This window comes from Oryza sativa, chromosome 7 (genome assembly GCF_034140825.1).
Source record: "Oryza sativa Japonica Group chromosome 7, ASM3414082v1".
Taxonomy (NCBI): domain Eukaryota; kingdom Viridiplantae; phylum Streptophyta; class Magnoliopsida; order Poales; family Poaceae; genus Oryza; species Oryza sativa.
In genome coordinates this window covers 10,785,463-10,808,148 of record NC_089041.1, presented here as the reverse complement: position 1 = coordinate 10,808,148, position 22,686 = coordinate 10,785,463, and the positions used below count along the sequence as shown (strand labels likewise).

The following is a 22,686-nucleotide window of genomic DNA, read 5'->3' as shown; positions in this document are numbered from 1 at the left end:
TCACCATTGGATCGAGAGCTAGGGGACACACTTTCAGGAATGTAGCCCGAAAGTAAAAAGAGAAAATTTCTTGTATACCCATGAAAACTCACCCAATCCCTTGCATACCCTCCAATTTTGCACGCTCCCTTCTATACCTCTCAGTTTTACCGTTGATCCCTTCCATGCCCCTAACATTAGGTTTCTGTGTAGTCTGTGAGTACAAGCGGCTATTAGCTTGTCAGTATTTTCAAGAAAGACTGAAATGCCCATAAAATCAATGCAACACTTTCCCCATTTCACTCCCCACGCGTGCGGCGGCTGTACGTTGCCGCTGGCTCCGCTCTTCCGTTGTCCCCGGCGGCGCTCCCCTCGACGGCTCGTCCCCTCGGCCCAAGCGACGCGATGACGACGGCGGCGGCAGCTGCTCCCATCGGCCGCTGAGCCCCCGCGTCCGCGTTTCCTGTCCCCGGCGACGCTCCCCTCAGCGGCTCGTCCCCTCGGCCCGAGCGACGCAATGGCGACGGCGGCGGCTCCCGTCGGCCCCTGAGCCCCCACGTCGGCGTTTCCTATCACCTGTGCCGACCGCCCGATCGCCGCCAATACAAGAGCTCGGACATCCTCTAGCCCCTTTCCACTCTGGTTACTGTACAGGCCTCCGAGCTCCCTTTCCTGGCAGATCCCTGCCACCAAGCTCGTTACCATTTCTCTTCTTTTTCCCTAGGTTGATTTGTGCAATTGACACATATTTTACTACTGTAAGGATTACTATGAACTGGATCGTTAATTATGTACAGCAAAGTTTTGTGTAGATGCTCCTCAAGGCTTGTCCATCTCTTCCTGCCAATTTGTGCTATACTTGTGCTTCTCACATTTCTGTGTTTGGATACTATTTTAGTATGGGTGCTCAATCGTGCATGTATCGAATGATATAGTAGGAGTTCAATGTATTGCATTTGTTTTTCAAAATTTATGTTAAATTTTCTATGCACTAATTATTTACTCTAATTAATCTCATAGAACACATGTACTGTGCACACAAGCATAACCCACACATACTGCTCCTGCATCCATTCTCAAGGGCAACATGGACATTTGCAAGCAAACTAACGTGTAAACTGAAGGAAACCTAACGTTAGGGGTAGAGAAGGGATCAACGGTAAAACTGAAGGGTATAGAAGGGATCGTGCAAAATTGGAGTGTATGAAAGGGATTGGGTGAGTTTTCATGGGTATACAAGGAATTTTCTCTAAAAAGATCCTCACTGTTCGTTTCTTCATGATATAGATAAAAGTTAGAGCACGGAAAACAACAAAATCATTAGGCACATGATTAATTTAATTTTAATTATTATAAATTTAAAAAATAGATTTATCTGATATTTTAAAGTAACTTATGAATAGAAGTTTTTTTTTAGAAAAAGCTCTGTTTAGTAGTTTAAAAAATGATTATAAAAATTAAGATAAAATCTAAATCTTAATAAGAAACACAACAATGAGCCTTTAATTCCTTGCTCTAGCCAGGGTTTCCCAAACCACCGAGGCCGGGGTTACCGTGCCCCGGTGGGTAAGCACGGTAACCATGATAACCGTGGCAAACCGTACGAAACCGTGTAAAATTTATCAAAATTTTAAATTATATTTTAAATTTATTTGATTTTAAGGAGGTTACCATGGTTTTTCTTTTACTGTATCCCTGCGGTAAGCCCGGTAACCACGGTAACAGCGCGGTTACCGGCAGTTTTGCAAACCTTGGCTCTAGCTAGCTATGTACTAGCTATATAGTACTTACTTCGTCCTATTTTAAATGTAGCCATAAATTTTTGTGTACTTTCAACTTTAATCGTTCGTATTATTTGATAAATGTACTTCGAACTTTAATCGTTCGTCTTATTTGAAATTTTTTTATAATTAGTATTTTTATTGTTATTGTAAAATCAAATGTGTTTTTGATTATTATTCTGTGATGAACAATTGGCATTGGAGATTATTGGTTTTGTTATTTGGAATTTATTCATAAAGTGGTTTTGGAGATGATTGGAATTACATGTGCTGTCATTTTATGTGACCGGTCAGACCGGGCTCTGGTAGCCGGTCATACCGGTGGTATATGCGCGGTCAGGCCGGCGCAGCCCACGGTCTGACCGGCCGACTCTGTGTCGGTTTCGGTTTCGGGTTATTTGTTTGGATATACGTGATTATTTCATGATTATGGCTTCTAGATGGATACTATACGTATGTAATACTGTTGTTTGCTACTAATGAGTCAAGTTGGAGATAGCTTGGTCTCGGAATATGGTTTCTTTGTTTGTTCTATGTGTAGGTGACTCGATGCCTCGGGAGAGTATTTGTGGTGATGGACCGGGAGTCGGCTTGGGGATAAGACGACGTCCGTGGTGGTCAGAGATCATGCGGGATACTTAAGCTAGAGTTGATGCACGTGGTTGATGGAGATTCCATATGGCATACGATGGAGGTATTGTGTGCATATGGGATGCGGAGTCGAATTTGGAAGGAGTCCAAATTTGATGTGATTGGTTATGTAAAGTCTGTTTTTTGTACTAGAGGGTTTCATAAGGTGTTTAGGACTCCTAGTATGAGTTTGGTTCGTGGCTTTAGGCTGCCTACCTCGGGTATAAATAGAGGGGGAGTGTGAGGCTTCCTGGTATCGTTTTAGAGAGCAGTTAAGTTGAGTTTTGAGTTAGGGTTTCGAGTTTAGTCGAAATTTTTGTAAGGAGTGCTGTTGGTGCACTTTGTAAACACAAAGAGAATCAATAAAGTCGTTATCCACTTTAAGAGTTCTTCGATTTGTGTTTACCGAGTTTCGGTGGTCTAACCGGTGATATACCGGCGCTCAGACCGGCGGCACGCGGCGGTCAGACCGGTGGCATACAGGCGGTCCGACCGGCGGCGGCGACAGGCGCGGCAGGCTTCTCGACGGTTCCATCGATCGATCTACATCGGTCAGACCGACGTTCTACAGGCGATCAGACCGGCGCAACACCTTCGGTCAGACCGCAATCCATCGACTTCGAGGGTAACTTTTATTTCCGCTAAAAGTTTTCGGTTTTTGGGTATACCAACCATTCACCCCCCTCTGGTTGGCTTAGTTCTTGTGATTCGATCCTACAGTTATTAGATGATAAAACATGAATAGTAATTTATGCCGACTTATGTTTTTAAATTTTTTAAATAAAACGAAGAATGAATACGAAAACTAATAATTGCACTTAAAATGGGATGGAGGAGTAGCTTAGAGTGAAACAATTGAAAAGAACCAAGGAAACTTTAGTGGAAGATATACGTCTCACTCTAGCTAGCTATGTAGTATAGCTCCTTTAATTGCTTGCTTCTTTTATCTTGATGAATCATGCATGTGTTGCTATTTGTCATTAATTAGTTGATGTACGTGTGGATATTATTAACAAAACAAGCGTTGCACATGTTTGCAACCCTATATTATTGTTGCTTGCGTTGAGAAGAAAAATCAGTACACATATATATGTCCCATCCGTCCTTGACTAAAAATCTCTTCCAACCACACGATCAGAATAAATATATGTTATAGCAAAAAGAAATCTGTCCAGCTTGGAGTCAAATAGACAGAAGGATCATTAATTGGCATGACCGATTCGATGCGTGCATATCTTTCGCATATATATATACGGAGTATATTGGTAAATAACTTGCATTGGTGCACAAATGATTTTCTATAATTAAAAAAAAATATATCAAGAAAATATAAGCAATCATGCATGCATCATTGACGTACTTCTCCTACACGGAAGCTAGTACCGTGATTAATTCCACGCTTTGAAGTTTGAAACTAATAAAAATATTGACTGTGATTAATTCCACGCTTTGAGTAGCATTTTAATCTACTGTTCATCGATCATCACTGTTTTTTTTTAGCTTGATCATCAATGGTTAGTACTATAAAATAACGTAGGGAACGGTCTAGCTGGAGACACTACGCCGGACAAGGCTACCTGTGACAGGCTCAAACTGTCACCTCTGACGGATTTGGCCCTGGTCAGAGATTAGGGGTCACTGATGACTCTCCTCACCTTTGACGGATGAAGGTCCGTCAGTGGTGACCAACACCTGTGACGGACCACATATAAAACCCGTCACAGATGACTATTATCTCAAACGATCTATTAGTTTGTGACCCGTCAGTGATGTCTTTAACCCCAAAAAAATAAAAGACATAGTGTGCAACCCGTCATTGGTGTGAAAAACCTAGCAAAAAAAAAAATGACGCACGCTGCCATGGTAGTGCTCGTTGTCACAGCTGCTTTGCTCACACAAAAAATTCAAACCGATAGATCTCATTCATAGAAGTCATGTAGCACACATTCACATAAAGGGGATAGCAAGAATTTCTCAATCCACATACAACAATATCATATCAATGCAAAACGAGAGGATGGCGGCCATGGCGAGGGACGGTCAGGAGGTGGAGGCGGCACCGCCCTCTAATGGGAGGCGCATCCGGCCACCGGAGATGAGGCCAGGCGGTTAGAGGCGGTACTCGTCGGCCGGAGGTGCATCCACATCGACCACTGCAGGCACTGGCGGCCGGGAGGCGGGAGAGGTGCTGGCGGCCGGATCCGGCTTCCCAGAGGCCAGATCTGGCGTCTGATGGTCGGGAGGCGGCAGCGTCCGACGGCCGGGACGTGGATCCACATCCCCCGACCTTGTGGAGGCGGGATCTGGTGGGGGTAGGTGTGCAAACGGTACGGAAACTTTCTGGATTCTGGACATATTTTCGAAAACAGAATCTGTCGGTCAGAATTTTTCGGAAACGGAAACAAATTTGGAAATATTTTCTCGGAAACAGAATCGGAAATGATAAGGGCAGTTTCCATCGGAACTCGGAATCGGTCGGAAACTTTACGGGAATTTTCTCGGAATTTCCGAAAATTTTCTCGGAATTACCAGAAATTTTGTGATTGAAATACCCTGGATTCTTTTTTTAAGCAGTAAATAGTGAATACCATGGTGTTTGGCTGTTATTTTTTAAAAAAGTATTTGTTATGCAAATCTAAAATTACATAAGAATATTTTTTGTCCTACATTGGGATTTATCAACAACATTACTCTTTTAAACATAGATAATTTATTCAATTGGATTTATCAGTTTGAGGGGTTTTTTATTCCAATAAATTTTCGTTACCGTATTTGCACCGGTTCGTTTTCGCTCCGTTTTCGGTTTCGATAATATTCGATTCCGTTTTCGTATTCGGGGTTTCCGATTCCGAAAAAAATATGAAAACGAAAACGATAAAGATGGTTTACGTCCGTTTTCGTACCATTTTCACCCCTAGGTGGGGGAGGCGGGGGAGGCATCCGGCAGTCGGTGTGGGAGGCGCTGGCGGTCGGATCCAGCTTCCCGGAGGCTAGATCCAGCGTCCGACGGTCGGGAGGCGGTAGCGTCCGGCGGCCAGGACGCGGATCCACGTCCCCCGACCTCGTGGCGGCTGGATTCAGTGGGAGAGGCATCCGGCAGTTGATGCCCTAGCAGCCGGGAGGCGGGGGAGGCATTGGCAGCTGGATCCAGCTTCCTAGAGGCCAGATCCGGCTTCCGATGGCCGGGACACGGCGAGGTGTGGGAGGTGGAGGCGGCCGGTGGTCGGTAGGTGGCGAGACGTGGGAGGTGGAGGCGGTTGAGGAAGAAGAGAGAGAGGTGGAGGCGGGAGGTCGGGAGGCAAAAGTGAGGGAGAGAGTTGAGGAAGAGGAGAGAGTGGTGGGGAGGAGGAAGAGAGAAGAGAAGAGAAGAGGAGATAAGACCGACTAGTGGGTTGGTGGTGGGCCCCCTGGGTGGGGGTGGGGGTTTCAATTTTTTTTAAGTCGCCAGCGACGGGTATAGAAATCCAACACGTTTGAGGTGAGGTATCTCACCTGTGACGGGTTACAAACTTAAAACCCGTCACAGGTAAGAGGTCATCAGTGACGGGTCTATATGTGGACACGTCAAAGATGTTGTGTGTCGGGTCTGTTGGTTGATTTTGTCGACTTGTGTCGATAAGGGTTAGGAGAGAATCTAAACCACCGGTTTCCTTATCCTAACAAGAAACAAACTAAGAGATAAATTCGTTTTTTTGTGTGATCGGTACAGAAAACAGAATCCTAAACTAATTGAGGTAACCCCCGAGCCCCACAAGTGTCGCCTATATAAATATCCATGGATAGGAAAATATCTGATGGATTTTTAGTGCACATCATCATGAGATCTTTTGGTCCTAACTATGATCCATTCAAAATAAAATATAACACTCAGAAAGAGGAGTGGACCATACAAGAAGTGATCTTACACTCCGTGGAAGAGGAAGAGCGCCAGAAAGCTAAAAAGCAGAAGATTAAAGACCGGCTCAACCTCACTAATGCCTTTGATAAAGGCAAAAAGGTCTATCAAGGGGAATCCTCTAATAAGAATAGCGAGCCAGAGGGTGAGCAGAAGCAAGAAGGGATCAAGGCCTCCACTTCAGCTGTTCCTTTAAGTACAAGTCCCTACTGCCACTTCTGTGCGTCAGATGGACATTAGCAGAGAAATTGCACACGCTTCACAGCGTGGTTAGTCAAGAAAGGTATGAAATTAAATAAATCCCTTGTGATGAATTTTCCCTTAATACTTAGTGAGTTTGACTCAATGCCGCTGTGCATGTTTCTAACTCATTACAGGAAACTCGCACCGTCTAAACGGTAGCAAAGAGGGGAGTGAACACTCAGAGTAATTGATGGAGTAAAGATGAAAGTGAAGGGTTGTTGGAGACCTCACACTTAGTTTCTCCAGCTGTTGCAATAATGTCTCATTTGTTCACTCTATTAAGAGAAACTCTACTAGTTTAATTATTTAAAGTCATGTGAGAAACAGGTCATGTCTGTTATTTTTCCAAATAGAACATGATATATTAAGGGTGATAATAAAGTGATTGGTCTTGTCCTTGTGCACGGCAGTCATATTTGTTCTTTTGGATGATCATGTGACTATTATAATAATTGCCTGTAATGACAAGAGATGAGACGTCATTGAAATTGTGACATTGTAATTGATGTCACATTTCTAGGGGAGGTTAGAACGTCTCATAAGTTGGAGATATTCTTTCCCTTGGATTGATTTTAGTAATGTTATTTAAGCTTTAAGGGAAGATTCACTAAGTTAAGAATTTAGCCAATAAATTACTTTTAGCTATGTCTACCCATAAGGCTATGTTTACTCATAAGCAACCTCCAATTTCCTTTAAGAAATTTAAGATTGAAGATACTAATGCTAAAATCAAATGAAGTTATGAGATCGGATTATGGTGGTAAACACTAAATAAAGCTTGTTCACCCGATGAAGACATTAAAAATAAGCATTCATCCAAATGGTTTTCGAACCATGTAAGAATAAATTGAGATTGATGAACAAAATAAGACATTAAAGTGTTCATCTAAATGGTTTTCGAACCATGTAATAAAGAATTCAGTAGAAGTTTCTAAATGAGTCAAAACCAGGCCATTTAAGTGGGTTAATAAAATTAAGCCTGACTCTAATGGAAATTTCGAACAATTCAAGTGAGGTGGACAGCTGCATGAAAATTAAAGGTGGGAATTTCATTCACCGGTACTCTATACTAATGACATTTTATTGTCAAGCAATCCATATTGCTGTTAGAAACTAAGGAAATTTTTCCATGAATTATTTTGGTCTGAAGGAGTACTGTGTTTATATTAGTAAGTCATACATTGACATAAATTAAAGAAATAATTTGAGAGAATTCAGTTAAAGTTAGTCAAGCTAAGATTAAATACTAAAATTAGACTCAGCCGACAGAAGCTTGAGATTAGTTCAAATCTGGATGCATACAGATTTGGCACATATATTTTTTACTGGGAATCTTGGCAGTATTTAATTAAATCCAGACTAGACCACTGGTATTAAGAATGTTCTGTATTATTTGCAAAACAATCTTAAGTAACATGCTCATTTTTCTAAAGTCCAATGATCTCAGAAATTTAGAGACATTTGGACACTTATTTTTCTGAGATGTGTGGATATTTATAAAGATTACTAAGATTAAGCTATGTCCACACATAGGGGAGCAATAACCATGGAAAAGCTCCAAGATAATCTTTTACTGCATAGTCGACGATGCAGTTAGATTTTAAAGCATATTATGATTAATCATAAGAATATTTCCCAGAACTAAGAGTGGTAAATAGCGCTCATAAACCACTCAAAAGGTGTAAACCACCCAAAATATACTGTGTTATAAGTTGTGCACTAATTGAACACAGTTTTCTATTCTAGTAGCAACATGTTGTGTGTTTTCTGCCTAACACATTGATATAGTTGTGAAAGATATGTCCTAGGATCGAATTATTAAGCTAAGCATTTGCTAATGGATCCATACTCTAAAGGCTCATAAAATTAAGATTAATTAAGATTATGTTCTGGCCAGGACATATGTAAATTAGAGCCTTACTAAGATCCTGGATAAGGGGGACTAAAATTTTCAATCAACACCCACTAAGTTAAGCTTGAGTTTATTTGAGTGCTATAGTGAGCTATAGGTCTTGTTGTCTCAGTGACGCATAATGTTATTGAAGACACATTGTCTTGGGGAGCTATTTTATTTAATAGACTCGTAAGTAAGTCTCAAAATCAAGGAGAAAATGTTGGTTGATTTGGTCGACTTGTGTCGATAAGGGTTAGGAGAGGATCTAAACCACCGGTTTCCTTATCCTAACAAGAAACAAACTAAGAGATAAATTCATTTTTTGTGTGATCGGTACAGAAAACAGAATCCTAAACTAATTGAGATAACCCCCGAGCCCCACCAGTGTCGCCTATATAAAGAAAGAGAAGGAAGGAGGCAGATGACCGAACTCTCTCTCTAATCTCAAACCCTAAATTAATCGCCCGATCGATATAGGCACTGGAAGGGGTTCGTGAGGCATCTCTAGAAGAAGAAGAAAGAAGAACAGCAATGGCTTCAAACGCAGGTCAGTAGATCAATTATTTTTCCGCATAAGTAAGAGGTGATTGTTTGTAGACTAAAGTTTAAGATCCTATAATTAGAACTCCAACAGGGTCCTTATATAGATCCGTCACAGATGAGTACTTACCTGTGACGGGTTATTTTCTTGAGCCCTATCTATGACGTGATTTATTGTAACCCGTCACAAATGAATTTATCTCTGACGAGGCACTTTGGTCCGTCACAGATAGGTTGATCTGGCGTAGTGAGATATTACAAATTACAAGGAGGCACGGAGGATGGAGGAGGTCGCTCATTATGTACGTTCTGCACGTCCTAGCTGGCCTGCTCGGAGAGAAATTCCACCGCACGTTAGCAAGTAAATTAAGTGGCCTGTAGGAGTCGTACATTAGATTTGTGACGAGAGTTCAAAGAAAATATAAGAGAAGACAGAAGAGAAATTTTAGAACTGCGTATTCCAATAACCTTTGCGATAGGAAAAGATGGACTAGATATTAGCTAGTGATGTAGTATTATATATTTATAGCTAACTATTATATAAGTATATATAAGTAGATTATATTAGTATTGGTTCTAGATGATGTGTCATTTTTATTGCTAACCATTAGCTGTATTACTGAATTTGCTCTAGCTGAGGAAATTACTTCTCTCATCTCGGTGAGTACAAAAATTCATTTCTGAATCAATTAGGAAGTAGGCTTGAAGCTAGGTTGGTCCACTTATAAAGTAGGGGGCTCATTGGGACATGTTTTTATTAATTAAATATTTTTAATATAATATTATAATAATTATTTAGCATGTCTTATTTCATAGGCCAAGCTAATTTCCGTATTTGAGTCGATGGCTGCTGTAGGACGTAATCCTCGTCTATTGGATGGGAATATATAGGATAGATGTCATAATGATGTCAGGACCCAATCTAGACCTAGTACATCAAAGCTGGATCCGTAGGGGTGGGTATTCAGGTCAAGACCGATAATTCGGTCTGATTTCTTAGTCTTAAACATGTTCTGTCTTTAAAAATTGGAAACCAGAGTTGTCTGGAGAAACTTGTGAACCGACAATTCGGTTAACCGATATATCAGTCTCGATCTTCGGTCTAACCTACCAGACTGAACCCTCCTTTGCCGCACTAGACTGCGGATGGCCAAACTTGCAGTTGCAGATGAGGATGGTATGAGATGCTTGTCAGAATAGGCTACCACTAGTACAGAAGTGATCTTTACTACCGGTTAGTAAGCTAGCTTCAACCGCTACTAAAGATCATGACCTTTAGTTCTAAAGATGCATATTAAGTCAAAAATTACAGGAGATGTAGGATTCCAACTCAAAATCTCTCACTTAAGCCTCACGCACGTTGCCATCCCACCAACTCCACACATCTGATCTGGTTGGTGTTACCAACCGATACTACAAATACATTTTTAGTACCAGTTGTTAACATCAACCGAGACTAAAGATTCTCCAGCATTAATCTCGATTGGTGTTATCATTTTAGTACCGGTTGGTAACACCAACCGGAACTAAAGATGTTTTTGGGACTTAGATTTAGAACCGATACTAAAAACATCTTTAGTACCGGTTCTTAATCTATCCGCCAACATATTTGTGTTTTTAGGTACCACGATAAAAGATCAGTTTTCCAGTAGTGTACTGAAAAATCACAAGCATATACTTGTAACTATTGCTATTAAGGACAGAAATCTTGATCTGGGAAAAAGGGATTCAATCATTCAAGAATACATGCTACAAATCTGAAAGAAACAATAGAAGGATTGAGAGAGCACATGAGAAACAATCATAAATCGGAGACAACCCTCACGGCAGCAGGTGGTCACGCGGTCGACAATGGCGTCCAAGCACTGGTGGAGAAACCCTTTGTAGTCCCGATTCGTAACCCCCCTTTAGTCCCGGTTTCCAAACCGGGAGTACCAATCCGGGACTAAAGATCGCTATCTTTAGTCCCGGGTGAAATAACCGGGACTAAAGATCGATCTTTAGTCCCGGTTGGTAACACCAACCGGGACTAAAGATGGCTCAGCCACGTGGCCGGCTGAGCCATCTTTAGTCCCGGTTGGAGATCGAGCTGACCTTTTTTTTTTTCATGCCCCTGTTGCTGCATGGTTTATATATATATATATATATATATATATATATATATATATATATATATATATATATATATATATATATATATATATATATATATATATATATAAACCATGCATATATATATATGTATATATATATATATATATATATATGTATGTATATATATATATATATATGTATATATATATGCATATATATATGTATATATATATATATTATATTATATTATATGTATATACATGCATAATATATATGTATTTATACATATATATGTTATGCAAATGCATATGTATATAGATATATATATGAACAAAATATATTTACATTATAGAAAATGTGTACACATGCATATAGAAACATATGTAGTCATGTATTAATTACAATCCATTATATGTCCTAGCTAGCTACGATTTCGACGTAGTAGTACTCGCTGCTAGCTCAGAAGCTAAGGACCGGTGAATTGTGTTTCCGTCGTAGTAGAATTCACCCTTGGGATCAAGGATTTCTTCGTTGATGAATCCCATGAGTTGTTCTTGAACCGCCGCGATAAATTCCTTGTGTGTGGTCAGGTTATCCCTCATACGAATAAACTATATGAATGTATGAAATTGATTAGTAATTAAACAAGAAATCGCTACGTAATGAAATTTTGAATTTATTTGTACGTACATCGAGCTCTCTTGTGGTGATGATTTGGTCTGCAAGGCAGTGGCAATACTCGCACACGTAATAGCCGCACAAGTTAGTTCCCTGCTTTTGCTTTGCGCACTACAAATAAATGACAAACAACGAGATATCTAATTAATATACACTTTTATGTATTTGAATCGGAGAAATATAAATGTAGAGCATGTGTACTCACAGGAAATTTGAACTTCCGCCTAAGTCTTTCTCTCCATTTGCCGCGGACCAAATGACGGAACCGATACCAAGCCCTACATGGAGTTTAAAGCTATGATTCGTAGTAGCAATTAACATAACAAGATTTTCTTAATTAACAAAGGAACTTATGACGGTACCTGTCTATAAGTTCGAAAACCTTGTCAAACGTAGACTCTTTTTTATCCATTGAGTCATATACGTTGACGGTGCAGGCCTCCAGGTCGATGAGTAAAAGCACCCAGTGGAATCTGCAATGTGCGTGGGATGCATTACATATGAAACACTTAGCAAGTTCATACGGGAATGAAATTTGGTATGTAGGAAGACAGTAAAATTAAACTAACTCTGTGTTGTATGGCAACAGTATGAACGTCTTGTAATGCTGCGCCTTCAGGAGATGGACGAGATTGTCCTCTGTTTCTTGTGGATATTGGTCGAGCATTGCGACGTTTACTTTCCGAGGGTCGATGAATCCAGTATCGAAAACCCTCCGCCGTTGGGCCCTTTGAATCTCCATTCTACAACGATAAAAGGGAGTATATTATTTTCTATGGTCTACTTATATACAAGGACCTAATTAATTAAAGGAGACGTATAGTAAGAAATCTAACTGAACGATATACTTACAAAATCCAGCAACTCATAATAGAGACGTCGAGGGCGTCCAGCTGGTATAGTTCGTATATTCCCCTGAAATTGATCCAGAGAATGTCATCTCCTTGCAAGAAGTCCGTGTCCCTGATCCTCGCTCCGATCATCTCTCTACCGGTGGCGCTCATCTCCATGTACAGCTGATGGAACTTGTACATTTGTGTGGGTAGGGACTGCAGCAGCTCAGGCTTGACAAGCGGTTTACCGAGTTCGTACATGTATTTCACTTCCGCCTTTTCGATTGGTGCGACTCCTAGCAATTGATCCGTAGTTAGACCGGTGTCAGTAATAAATTGTTCTATCGTCATTTCTTTACCGGTCACCAACGGCTCGATCTCCTGGTTTGGTTGCTCTCCAAGCTGAGGGACTGGTTTGGACTTTCCAGAAGATGCTTTCTTCAGCGTTCGCTCATAGTCCGATAGCTTGATGGCCTCCTTGACAGATGCAGACATACCCCTGAAGAAGTTCCTGACACTGGGGTCTATAGGAATCTTCTTTTCTAGACTTCGAGGCTTGAATTGTCTCTTGACTTCTGATGCAACGTAAGCGTCAAGCTCCTCTTGCGTGCAATCGTACCCCGGGTCCTTGTTCTTGGCGGCGTCAACTTTCGCCTTCTTCGTTGCCCTTGTGTGGGCAGGCGGTGGAGCTGGGGGGGCCCTTGACTTTAAAGGTGCCGGAAGAGGAGCTTGCGGGGGAGTAGGTGTAGGAGCACGAGGAGGAGTCGGTGCAGGATCCTGAGGAGGAGTCGATGCTGGAGCCTGAGGTGGAGACGGTGCTGGCGGAGCATGAGGAGGAGACGGTGCAGGATCCTGAGGAGGAGATGGCGGAGCCGGAGGAGATGGTGCACGAGACGCCGCTTGTCGCCCAGGGAGGATGATGTACCGCCTGCGCCATAGAATAATGGCATGGCATGTGTCTCGTAGATGCGTCTCACCGTCTCCTCCAGGGTAATCCAGCTCGAGGTCCTCGTACGCGCCTTCGACCAACTCAACTTCGACCTTCGAGTATCCTGCTGGAATCGGCCTGCAGTGGTAAGTACCTGAAGGGTCCGTTGGGATGGCCATGCCCGACGCCACCTTCATGTTGTGAGAGATTATTTATATTAGTAATCAACATATATAAGCAGCAACTAGCGGAATGGCTAAATCTTACCTTTATTGATAAGTTCTTAAAAGGAATATGCAGCTCACATGGTGTCCGCTGAGTGATGTCATCAACGGGACAGGTCGATTCGTCCTGTGTTTGCATGGCGTCCATGCTCTGTGATCCTACCTGCCCCGTTGAGGCGCAGCTGCTACGGTTTCCTGACGGGCTCACCATTGCAGGAGGAATGGTCGGCTGGGGATCATGGGACCGATGTGCGGCCATGCGTTCATCAACCTTCCTTGCCACCTCCTCTTGCATGTTGAGTTCGTAGCTCGATACCCGGAACTCTAGGTCTGCAATCTTCGCCTCGGTATCTCTCTTGCTCCTCATCCGACTCCTGTACGTGTGGATGTCCTCCTTGAAACCAATCTTCCAAGGAATCACCCCTTTCCCTCGAGTTCGTCCTGGATGCTCTGGAGTCTGCAGGGCGAGTGTCAGCTCGTCCCTATCTCTGTCTGGTCGGAACGTGCCCTGAGAGGAGGCTTCCACTGCATCTGTTAGTCGTCGCGCAGCCTCTCATATCTGATAGCCGAAGACCAGTGAGCCATCAGCTGGGTTGAGCGTTCCACCGTGAGCATAGTACCAGAACTTCGATCGTTCCGGCCAATTGGCTGTTGCCGGTTCGATACCCCTCTCAATCAAGCTAGCCTCCATCTGCTCCCACTTCGGCATCGCGACACTATAGCCTCCTGACCCCAAGTGGTGATGGTACTTCTTCTTGGCAGCATTTTCTTTGTTTCTTTCCATCATCGTCTGCCCTTGTTCACCTGTCTTATATGCAACGAACTCGTCCCAGTGATCCCTTAGCTTTGGGAATGTGTCGAAGTTCGGTGTCTGCCCCTTCAGTATATACTTCTGGTACAGATCTCCCTTCAAGCTCTGAAACTGTTCTGCCATTTTCTTTAGAGTCCACCTTTTCACTTTGTCCTCTGTACCCGCAGGAAGGGTGAATGTCTCGAGCATTGTGGTCCACAGCATCTCTTTCTCCGAATCTGGGACAAAGCTCTCATGATCTCCGCGTGCCCTTGTTCTTCGCCAGTACATCGTACTGACAGGCACGTTATCCCGCACAACCCAACCGCTGTGACGTACATAGTTCTTGGCGGCTTCGGCCGGGGCACTAGGACGTCCATCTTCTTCCACTTCCGTTATGATGTGCCGACCCTCAAGCTTCTTCGCTGCACCTCGTTGCCCGCGTGCCCTCTTCTGTCCAACGGAGGGTTGACTACCACTAGCCTCCTCCTCCTGGTTCCCCTCCACATCCCTTTCCACGTGCCCCTGCTGGTTCCCCTCCGCATCCCTCTCCACGTTCCCTTCCTCGTTCAAGTACTGGTTTGGATCCTCGTTCCCCTCTTCTTCATTCCAGTACTGGCTGCTTCCCTCCGCGATTGTATCATACAATATCTGTTCCTCATCGCGGTCAGCCATCTGTTGATACAAGAAACATCTGCTAAGTCACGAGACATTTATGTTTTAACAATCTAAGTCATGTATGCTAAGTGTAAATGTCGTACATTAGAACCCTACACAACCTTACGTGCTAAGTCTAATTACAAATCGTGATATAAGCTAAGTCTAGGTGACGTATATTATACAACCCTAGCTAGTAAATAATTATATACTAAGTCTAATTACAAATAAAATAATCTTATATTAAAACTCAAATAATATTACATGCTAAGACTAAAATAGTCATGTATATGCTAAGTGTTTCGTGCGTATATGCTAAGTCACGAGACATTTATGTTTTAACAATCTAAGTCATGTATGCTAAGTGTAAATGTCGTACATTAGAACCCTACACAACCTTACGTGCTAAGTCTAATTACAAATCGTGATATAAGCTAAGTCTAGGTGACGTATATTATACAACCCTAGCTAGTAAATAATTATATACTAAGTCTAATTACAAATAAAATAATCTTATATTAAAACTCAAATAATATTACATGCTAAGACTAAAATAGTCATGTATATGCTAAGTGTTTCGTGCGTATATGCTAAGTCTAATTAAGACTACAATAGTCAATTGCTAGGAGTCGCACCAATTCCGTAGTCAATAATGTCATACTAAGTCTAATTTGCAATAAAATAATCTTATATTAAAACTCAAATAATATTAGAACACTACACAATCTTATATGATAAGTCTAATTACAGGTCTAATAATCTTAATTAATTGCATTACAAATATAACAATCATTTATATTATTATGTCACTTGCCTGCTCCAATTCCTTCTAGGGCTAGCTCTTCCACTCAGGCTTGACGGACGACTCCGATAACACGTCTTTTCTGCAAGATACAAAAAAATGTATTAGGATAAATGCGAAGTAACATATATATATATATATATATATATTGCATTTCACGTTAACGTTCGTCCTCGTTCGTTCGCTCGTTCACGTTCCCTAGCTCGTTCACGTTCGTTCGCTCGTTCTCATTCACGTTCGTTCGCTTGTTCTCATTCACGTTCGTTCCCTCGTTCTCGCTTGTCTTCGTTCGATCGTTCTCGTTCTCGCTCTCGTTCGTTCGATCGTTCTCGTTCTCGTTCACGTTCTCGCGGCAACGTACGTTGACGTGTTCGTTCTCGCTCTCGTTCGTTCGATCGTTCTCGTTCTCGTTCACGTTGTCGCGGCAACGTACGTTGACGTGTTCGTTCTCGCTCTCGTTCGTTCGATCGTTCTCGTTCTCGTTCGTTAACGGCGGTGTGGCGGCATCGGGGCGGCGGTTGGCGCGGCGGCGTGGCGACGGCGGCGGCGGCGTGGCGTTGCGGGGCCGTGGCGGCGGCGGCGTGGCGTGGCGTGGCGGCGGCGGCGTGGCGTGGCGGCGGCGGCATTGCGCGCGCGGCGGCGAAGGCGGCGGCTGCGTGGCGACGGCGGCGGCGGCGTGGCGTTGGCATGCGGCGGCGGCGTTGCGCGGCGTCGAAGGCGGCGGCGTGGCGCGTCGTCGTCGTGGCGCGGCGTCTCGTGGCGGGCGGCGCGACGGAGAGAGATCGAGATCGGAGAGATCGAGATGCATGAAGGGAGATCTGGCGGCAGCGGCTCTCACCCCAGAGATGCGGCGGCAGCGGAGGAGGCGGAGGCAGCGGCGAGGACGACGAGCTCGAGACGACGGCGAGATACGGCGGCGTCGGCGCGGGGATTTGCCCTAGGCAGTGGCGGCAAAGGAGAGAGGCCGAGAGAGATCGATCGGCCGAAAACGTTTAAGTGTTGGTGAAGAAGACGAGGGCGCACCGGGAATATATATACCCCTGGATCTTTACTCCCGGTTGTTCTCAACAACCGGGACTAAAGATCTTTAGTCCCGGTTGTTGAGAACAACCGGGAGTAAAGAAAAGATCTTTACTCCCGGTTGTTGAGAACAACCGGGACTAAAGATATCTTGATATCTTTAGTCCCGGTTGTTGAGAACAACCGGGAGTAAAGAAAAGATCTTTACTCCCGGTTGTTGAGAACCGGGACTAAAGATATCTTTAGTCCCGGTTGTTCTCAACAACCGGGAGTAAATATCTTTTCCCGCTATTTCGAAATTCTTTTTAAACCCGGTTAGGGTTAAGAACCGGGACTAAAGATTATAGCACTGCATATGATTTTCGCTTACATATGTGTTTATAAAATAGAAGTTAATGCATTAACATTATTTAAAGTACAAAGATTAATGACAATTACTTCAAAAAATTATTTTTGTCTGTAATAAATTAAGTGGATAAATCGTAATAAGCAAATAAAATTAATAAAAATTCCAATAATCATATATACTTAGCATATATATGAATGATATTATTATATTGGTAAAAACTCTAATTAAGATATGTATGTACATACTGCATGATTTAAAATTAATAAAAATTGTAATCATCATATGTACTTAGCGTAGGAATTATATTAAATTAAATGCTAAAAACTCTAATTAACATATGTAAATGCCACATGCATGATTTAAACCTTTTAAAAATTCGAATAGTCATATATAAGTAGCATATGAAAGATAGTAAATTAAATTGTGAAAAACTCTAATATATGAATGATAGTTTTAAAAATATATTAAATTTAATACTTTTAAAAATTCTCCAGTCAATTATAATTAGCATATGAATGATAGTAAATTAAATGTTAAAAACTCTAATTAACATATGAAATTGCCACTTGCGTAATTTAAAACTTTTAAAAATCCTCTAGTCAATTATAATTAGCATATGAATGCTAGTAAATTAAATGTTAAAAACTCTAATTAACATACATATGAAATTGCCACCTGTGTGATTTAAAACTTTTAAAAATTGTAACTATCACATATAACTAGCATATACATCAATTGATTTATATGGATAATCAATACATCCAAAATAGTTTACATCGTGTACACAATAATTACGGCACGTACTTTCTCCTCACTATTGTTCCCTCCTTGTGATCGCTGCGTGAGTAAGGGGTGTCTTCATTTGATAGGAGGATGCTAGGGTCAATCGTCACCGTGAAAGGGGGTTGCCCATCCAACTGATCGTAATCCTCGTCAGTCTTGTCCTCAACTCCGACGATTTTTCTTTTGCCTGGGAGAACCACTTGACGCTTAGGCTCATCAGGCCCTCTGCCCTTCTTTCCTTTGCTAGACATGTCCTTCACGAAAAAGACTTGCGTTATATCATTGGCAAGGACAAAAGGTTCGTCCGAGTATCCAACCTTGTTAAGGTCAACAGTTGTCATCCCACTGTCATCAATCATTACGCCTCCACCAGTCAACCTAACCCATTGGCACCGGAACAGAGGAACCTTGAGAGGACCATAGTCAAGTTCCCATATGTCCTCGATGGCACCGTAATACGTGGCAGTTGTTCCATCGTGTCCCATGGCATCGACACGAACAGCGCTGTTTTGGTTCGTGCTCTTCATGTCTTGGGCTCTCGTGTAGAATGTGTACCCATTGATCTCATATCCCTGGAATGTCGCGATCGACCCAGACGGTCCCCTCGCCAGGAAGGCAAGTTGTTGGTTGATCGACTCGTTACCCATGAGATGTTGTCGTAGCCACGCGGGGAAAGTATCAATGTGATGCCGTGTAATCCATGCATCGGACTTACCGATGTTCCTGGCGCGAACTAAAGCCAAGTGCTCCTCGATGTAAGGAGCTACCAATGAAGAGTGTTGCAGAACAGTGAAATGGGCTTTACGGAATAAATTGTTGTCTACCGTCGTTATTGCTTTCCTTCCGAGAGTTCCCTTTCCCCGTAGTCTCCCTTCATGGCGTGATTCAGGTACCCCGATTGGGCGAAGGTCTTCGATAAATTCTACGCAAAATTCGATGACCTCCTCTGTTCCATAACCCTTGGCGATGCTTGCCTCTGGACGAGCACGGTTACGAACATACTTCTTCAGAACGCCCATGTACCTCTCGAAAGGAAACATGTTGTGTAGGTACATAGGCCCGAGAATACGGATCACTTTCACAAGGTGACAAAGCAGATGCGTCATTATATTGAAAAATGAAGGTGGAAATATCAACTCAAAACTGACGAGACATTGCACCACTTCATTCTGAAGGGCTTCTAATCTATCCGGATCGATGACCTTCTGCGAAATTGCGTTCATGAATGCACATATCTTTGTTATTGTTGCCCGGACATTGTCTGGAAGGATACCCCTTATTACAACTGGTAGCAGTTGTGTCATCAACACGTGACAGTCATGAGACTTTAGGTTTGTGAACTTCTTCTCCTTCGTGCTTATTATTCGCTTGATATTCGTGGAGTATCCAGACGGTACCTTTATGCTCTCCAAGCATTCAAACATACTTTCCTTCTCTGCCTTGCTAAGAGTGTAGCTGGCTGGACTCAAGTAATGGCTTCCTTTCTCCTTTGGTTCCGGGTAAAGGTCGCCGCGTTGTTCCATATGCTTCAGATCATTACGTGCTTCCAGTATATCTTTCGACTTTCCGTATACACCTAGGAAGCCAAGAAGGTTTACGCAAAGGTTCTTAGTGAGGTGCATCACGTCGATTGCGTGGCGTACGTCCAAGAATTCCCAATATGGTAACTCCCAAAATATAGAGTTCTTTTTCCACATCGCCACGTGACCATCTTCGCTCTCTATATGCTGGCTTCCAGGCCCCTTTCCGAACACTACTTTAAGATCTTTAACCATATCAAACACTGTTTTCCCGCTGCGATGTTTAGGCTTCGTACGGTGATCAGCCTTATGTTCGAAGTGCTTGCCTTTCTTCCGTACCGGGTGGTTTGCTGCAAGGAATCGACGATGACCCATGTATACAACCTTCCTACAGTGCTTAAGATACGTACTTTCTGTTTCATCGATACAGTGAGTGCAAGCCTTGTACCCCTTGTTGGACTGTCCGGATAGGTTGCTAAGTGCAGGCCAATCGTTGATGGTTACGAACAGCAGCGCTCGTAGGTTAAACTCCTCCTGTTTGTCCTCGTCCCACACGGGGACACCTTCCTTCTTCCACAACTGTTTAAGATCTTCGACCAGTGGTCTTAGGTACACGTCGATGTCGTTACCAGGTTGCTTGGGGCCTTGAATAATAATCGGCATCATTATGTACTTCCTCTTCATGCATAGCCAGGGGGGGAGGTTGTAGATACACATCGTAACGGGCCAAGTGCTATGGCCGCTGCTCATCTCTCCAAAAGGATTCATGCCATCCGTACTCAAACCAAACCGTATGTTTCGTGCGTCCTTTCCAAATTCTTTAAAATTTCTGTCGATGTTTCGCCACTGCGAACCATCGGCGGGGTGTCTCAGCATCCAGTCCTGTTGACGCTCTTCAGTGTGCCATCGCAACATTCTAGCATTCCCCTTGTTCCTGAACAAACGCCTTAGCCGTGGTATTATAGGGAAATACCACATCACCTTAGCAGGAATTCTCTTCTTTGTTAGCTGCCCGTCAACTTCTCCTGGATCGTCCCGTCTAATCTTGTATCGTAGTGCTTTGCAAACAGGGCATGCTTCTAGGTTCTCATACTCCTCACCGCGATATAGGATACAATCGTTCGGACATGCGTGAATCTTATGAACTTCCAGTCCTAACGGGCAGACTATCTTCTTAGCCTCGTACGTTGTCTCGGGCAATTTGTTTCCCCCCGGAAGAATGTTCTTGACGAGTTTCAATAAATCGCTAAATGCCTTGTCACTAACCCCATTTTTTGCCTCCCATTGCAACAACTCCAGAGTGGTATCCAACTTTTTGTGCCCCTGCTCGCAACCTGGGTACAACGAAGTTCTGTGGTCCTCCAACATCTTGTCCAATTTATGGGCCTCCTTTTCACTTTCGCAGTCTTCCCTGGCGTCCTGCAACATCTGACCAAGATCATCCGCAACGTCGTTACCATCAGCAGCTATTTCCTCCTCGCCCGTTTGATTTCCTTCAAATCCAACATACTGAGCAAAGTCTGGAATATTGTCGTCTTCCACTTCATCTTCTTCCATTTCAACACCTTGCTCTCCGTGGGATGTCCAACAATTATAGCTTGGCATGAACCCCGACTCAAACAAGTGGAAATGAATAGTCCTGGATGCAGAATACTCCTTCTGATTCTTACACTTATTGCATGGACAACAAATAAAACCCCTTTGCCTGTTAGCTTCGGCCACTCTCAAAAAATAGTGCACGCCGTCAATAAACTCTTTGGACCGCCGGTCAGCGTACATCCATTGCCGATCCATCTACATGAGTCAAAAAAACCGCACACAAATAATTATTCTTACAATAATGACAGTCATACAATAATTATAAGATATCTTTATTCATACAAAAATCATAAAATATTACACCAAATAATTCTTAAAAACTATTTGTAAAGTTTTAAACTAATTTTAATGTGTTTTACTTCTTTTAATTTTCACTTTAGTTTGTTTTCTATTATTTAAGATTAACTTTCACTAGAGTTTTCCTTCTCAACTATTTTATAAAACCTTGTTTAGCAAATGAACTAAATTTCTATATATTCTTTCTTCCCCACACACATTTTCTCTCTCATCAACTTACAACTAAATTTTGGAGACAAAAAAAGTGTGCAAAACATAGGTGCAAATGTAGTATGACAAAAAAAACACTGGAGGATGAAGTTGCAAACCTTTTAGGCACCTCCGATTTGTATGTAATCACCAAAATAAATTCAATAGAAATTTTGGCATGACCTCCCCTCTTTTTTGAAGAAATTTTGAAGCTTGATCGGGCAGCTGGAGGAGGAAGAAGACATATATATAGGGGTGGGACTTTAGTCCCGGTTGGTAGCACCAACCGGGGCTAAAGATCACCGGGATCATTAGTCCCGGTTGGTAAGATCTTTAGTCCCGGTTGGTAGCACCAACCGGGGCTAAAGATCACCGGGATCTTTAGTCCCGGTTGGTAGTACCAACCGGGACTAAAGTTAAGATCTTTAGTCCCGGTTGGTGTTACCAACCGGGACTAAAGATCCCGGGGGGGCCTGACAGGTCCTGACAGCATTCGAACCGGGACTAAAGATGATCTTTAGTCCCGGTTGGTAACACAAACCGGGACTAAAGATCAAATATGCCCGTTACCCTTTTGAACCGGGACTAAAGATCATCTTTAGCCATCTTTAGCCCCGGTTTTTATTGCATCCGGGACTATTGTGGAAATCGGCCGACCGACGAAAGATGGTTTCTCCACCAGTGAAGCGACTCGCGTGACAACAGGCAGCGGCATGCGCGGATATCGGTGAGATGGGGATGGCGACCGTACCGCACCCACGTTGACAGAGATCCCTCGGCATTCGTCGCTGACATTCTCTTACATTATTCGTCGGCTAAGGTTGCATGTCATGTAGTATTCTAAGCATGGCTAATTATCGCCAGATCTAATGGAGCCACAAATGCATTACTGACATCTCTAGATAACTAATTAACCACAAGTGCATGGGCTCTTAGTTGTCACCATGACTAGCTAGAGTTG

The 22,686-nt window shown here is 42.9% G+C and overlaps 1 protein-coding gene across 1 annotated transcript; it reads right to left on the bottom strand.

The window, feature by feature from the left end:
• Positions 1-6,291: 6,291 nt before the first annotated feature.
• On the bottom strand, positions 6,292-21,419 carry LOC107281749 (uncharacterized). Its single transcript, XM_015791021.2, has 4 exons — positions 19,746-21,419; positions 19,377-19,604; positions 18,142-19,121; positions 6,292-6,325 (listed from the first exon to the last, which is right to left on the bottom strand). The coding sequence occupies exons 1-4, from the start codon at positions 21,417-21,419 to the stop codon at positions 6,292-6,294; spliced, it is 2,916 nt and encodes a 971-aa protein (XP_015646507.2).
• Between the last annotated feature and the right edge of the window lie 1,267 nt (positions 21,420-22,686).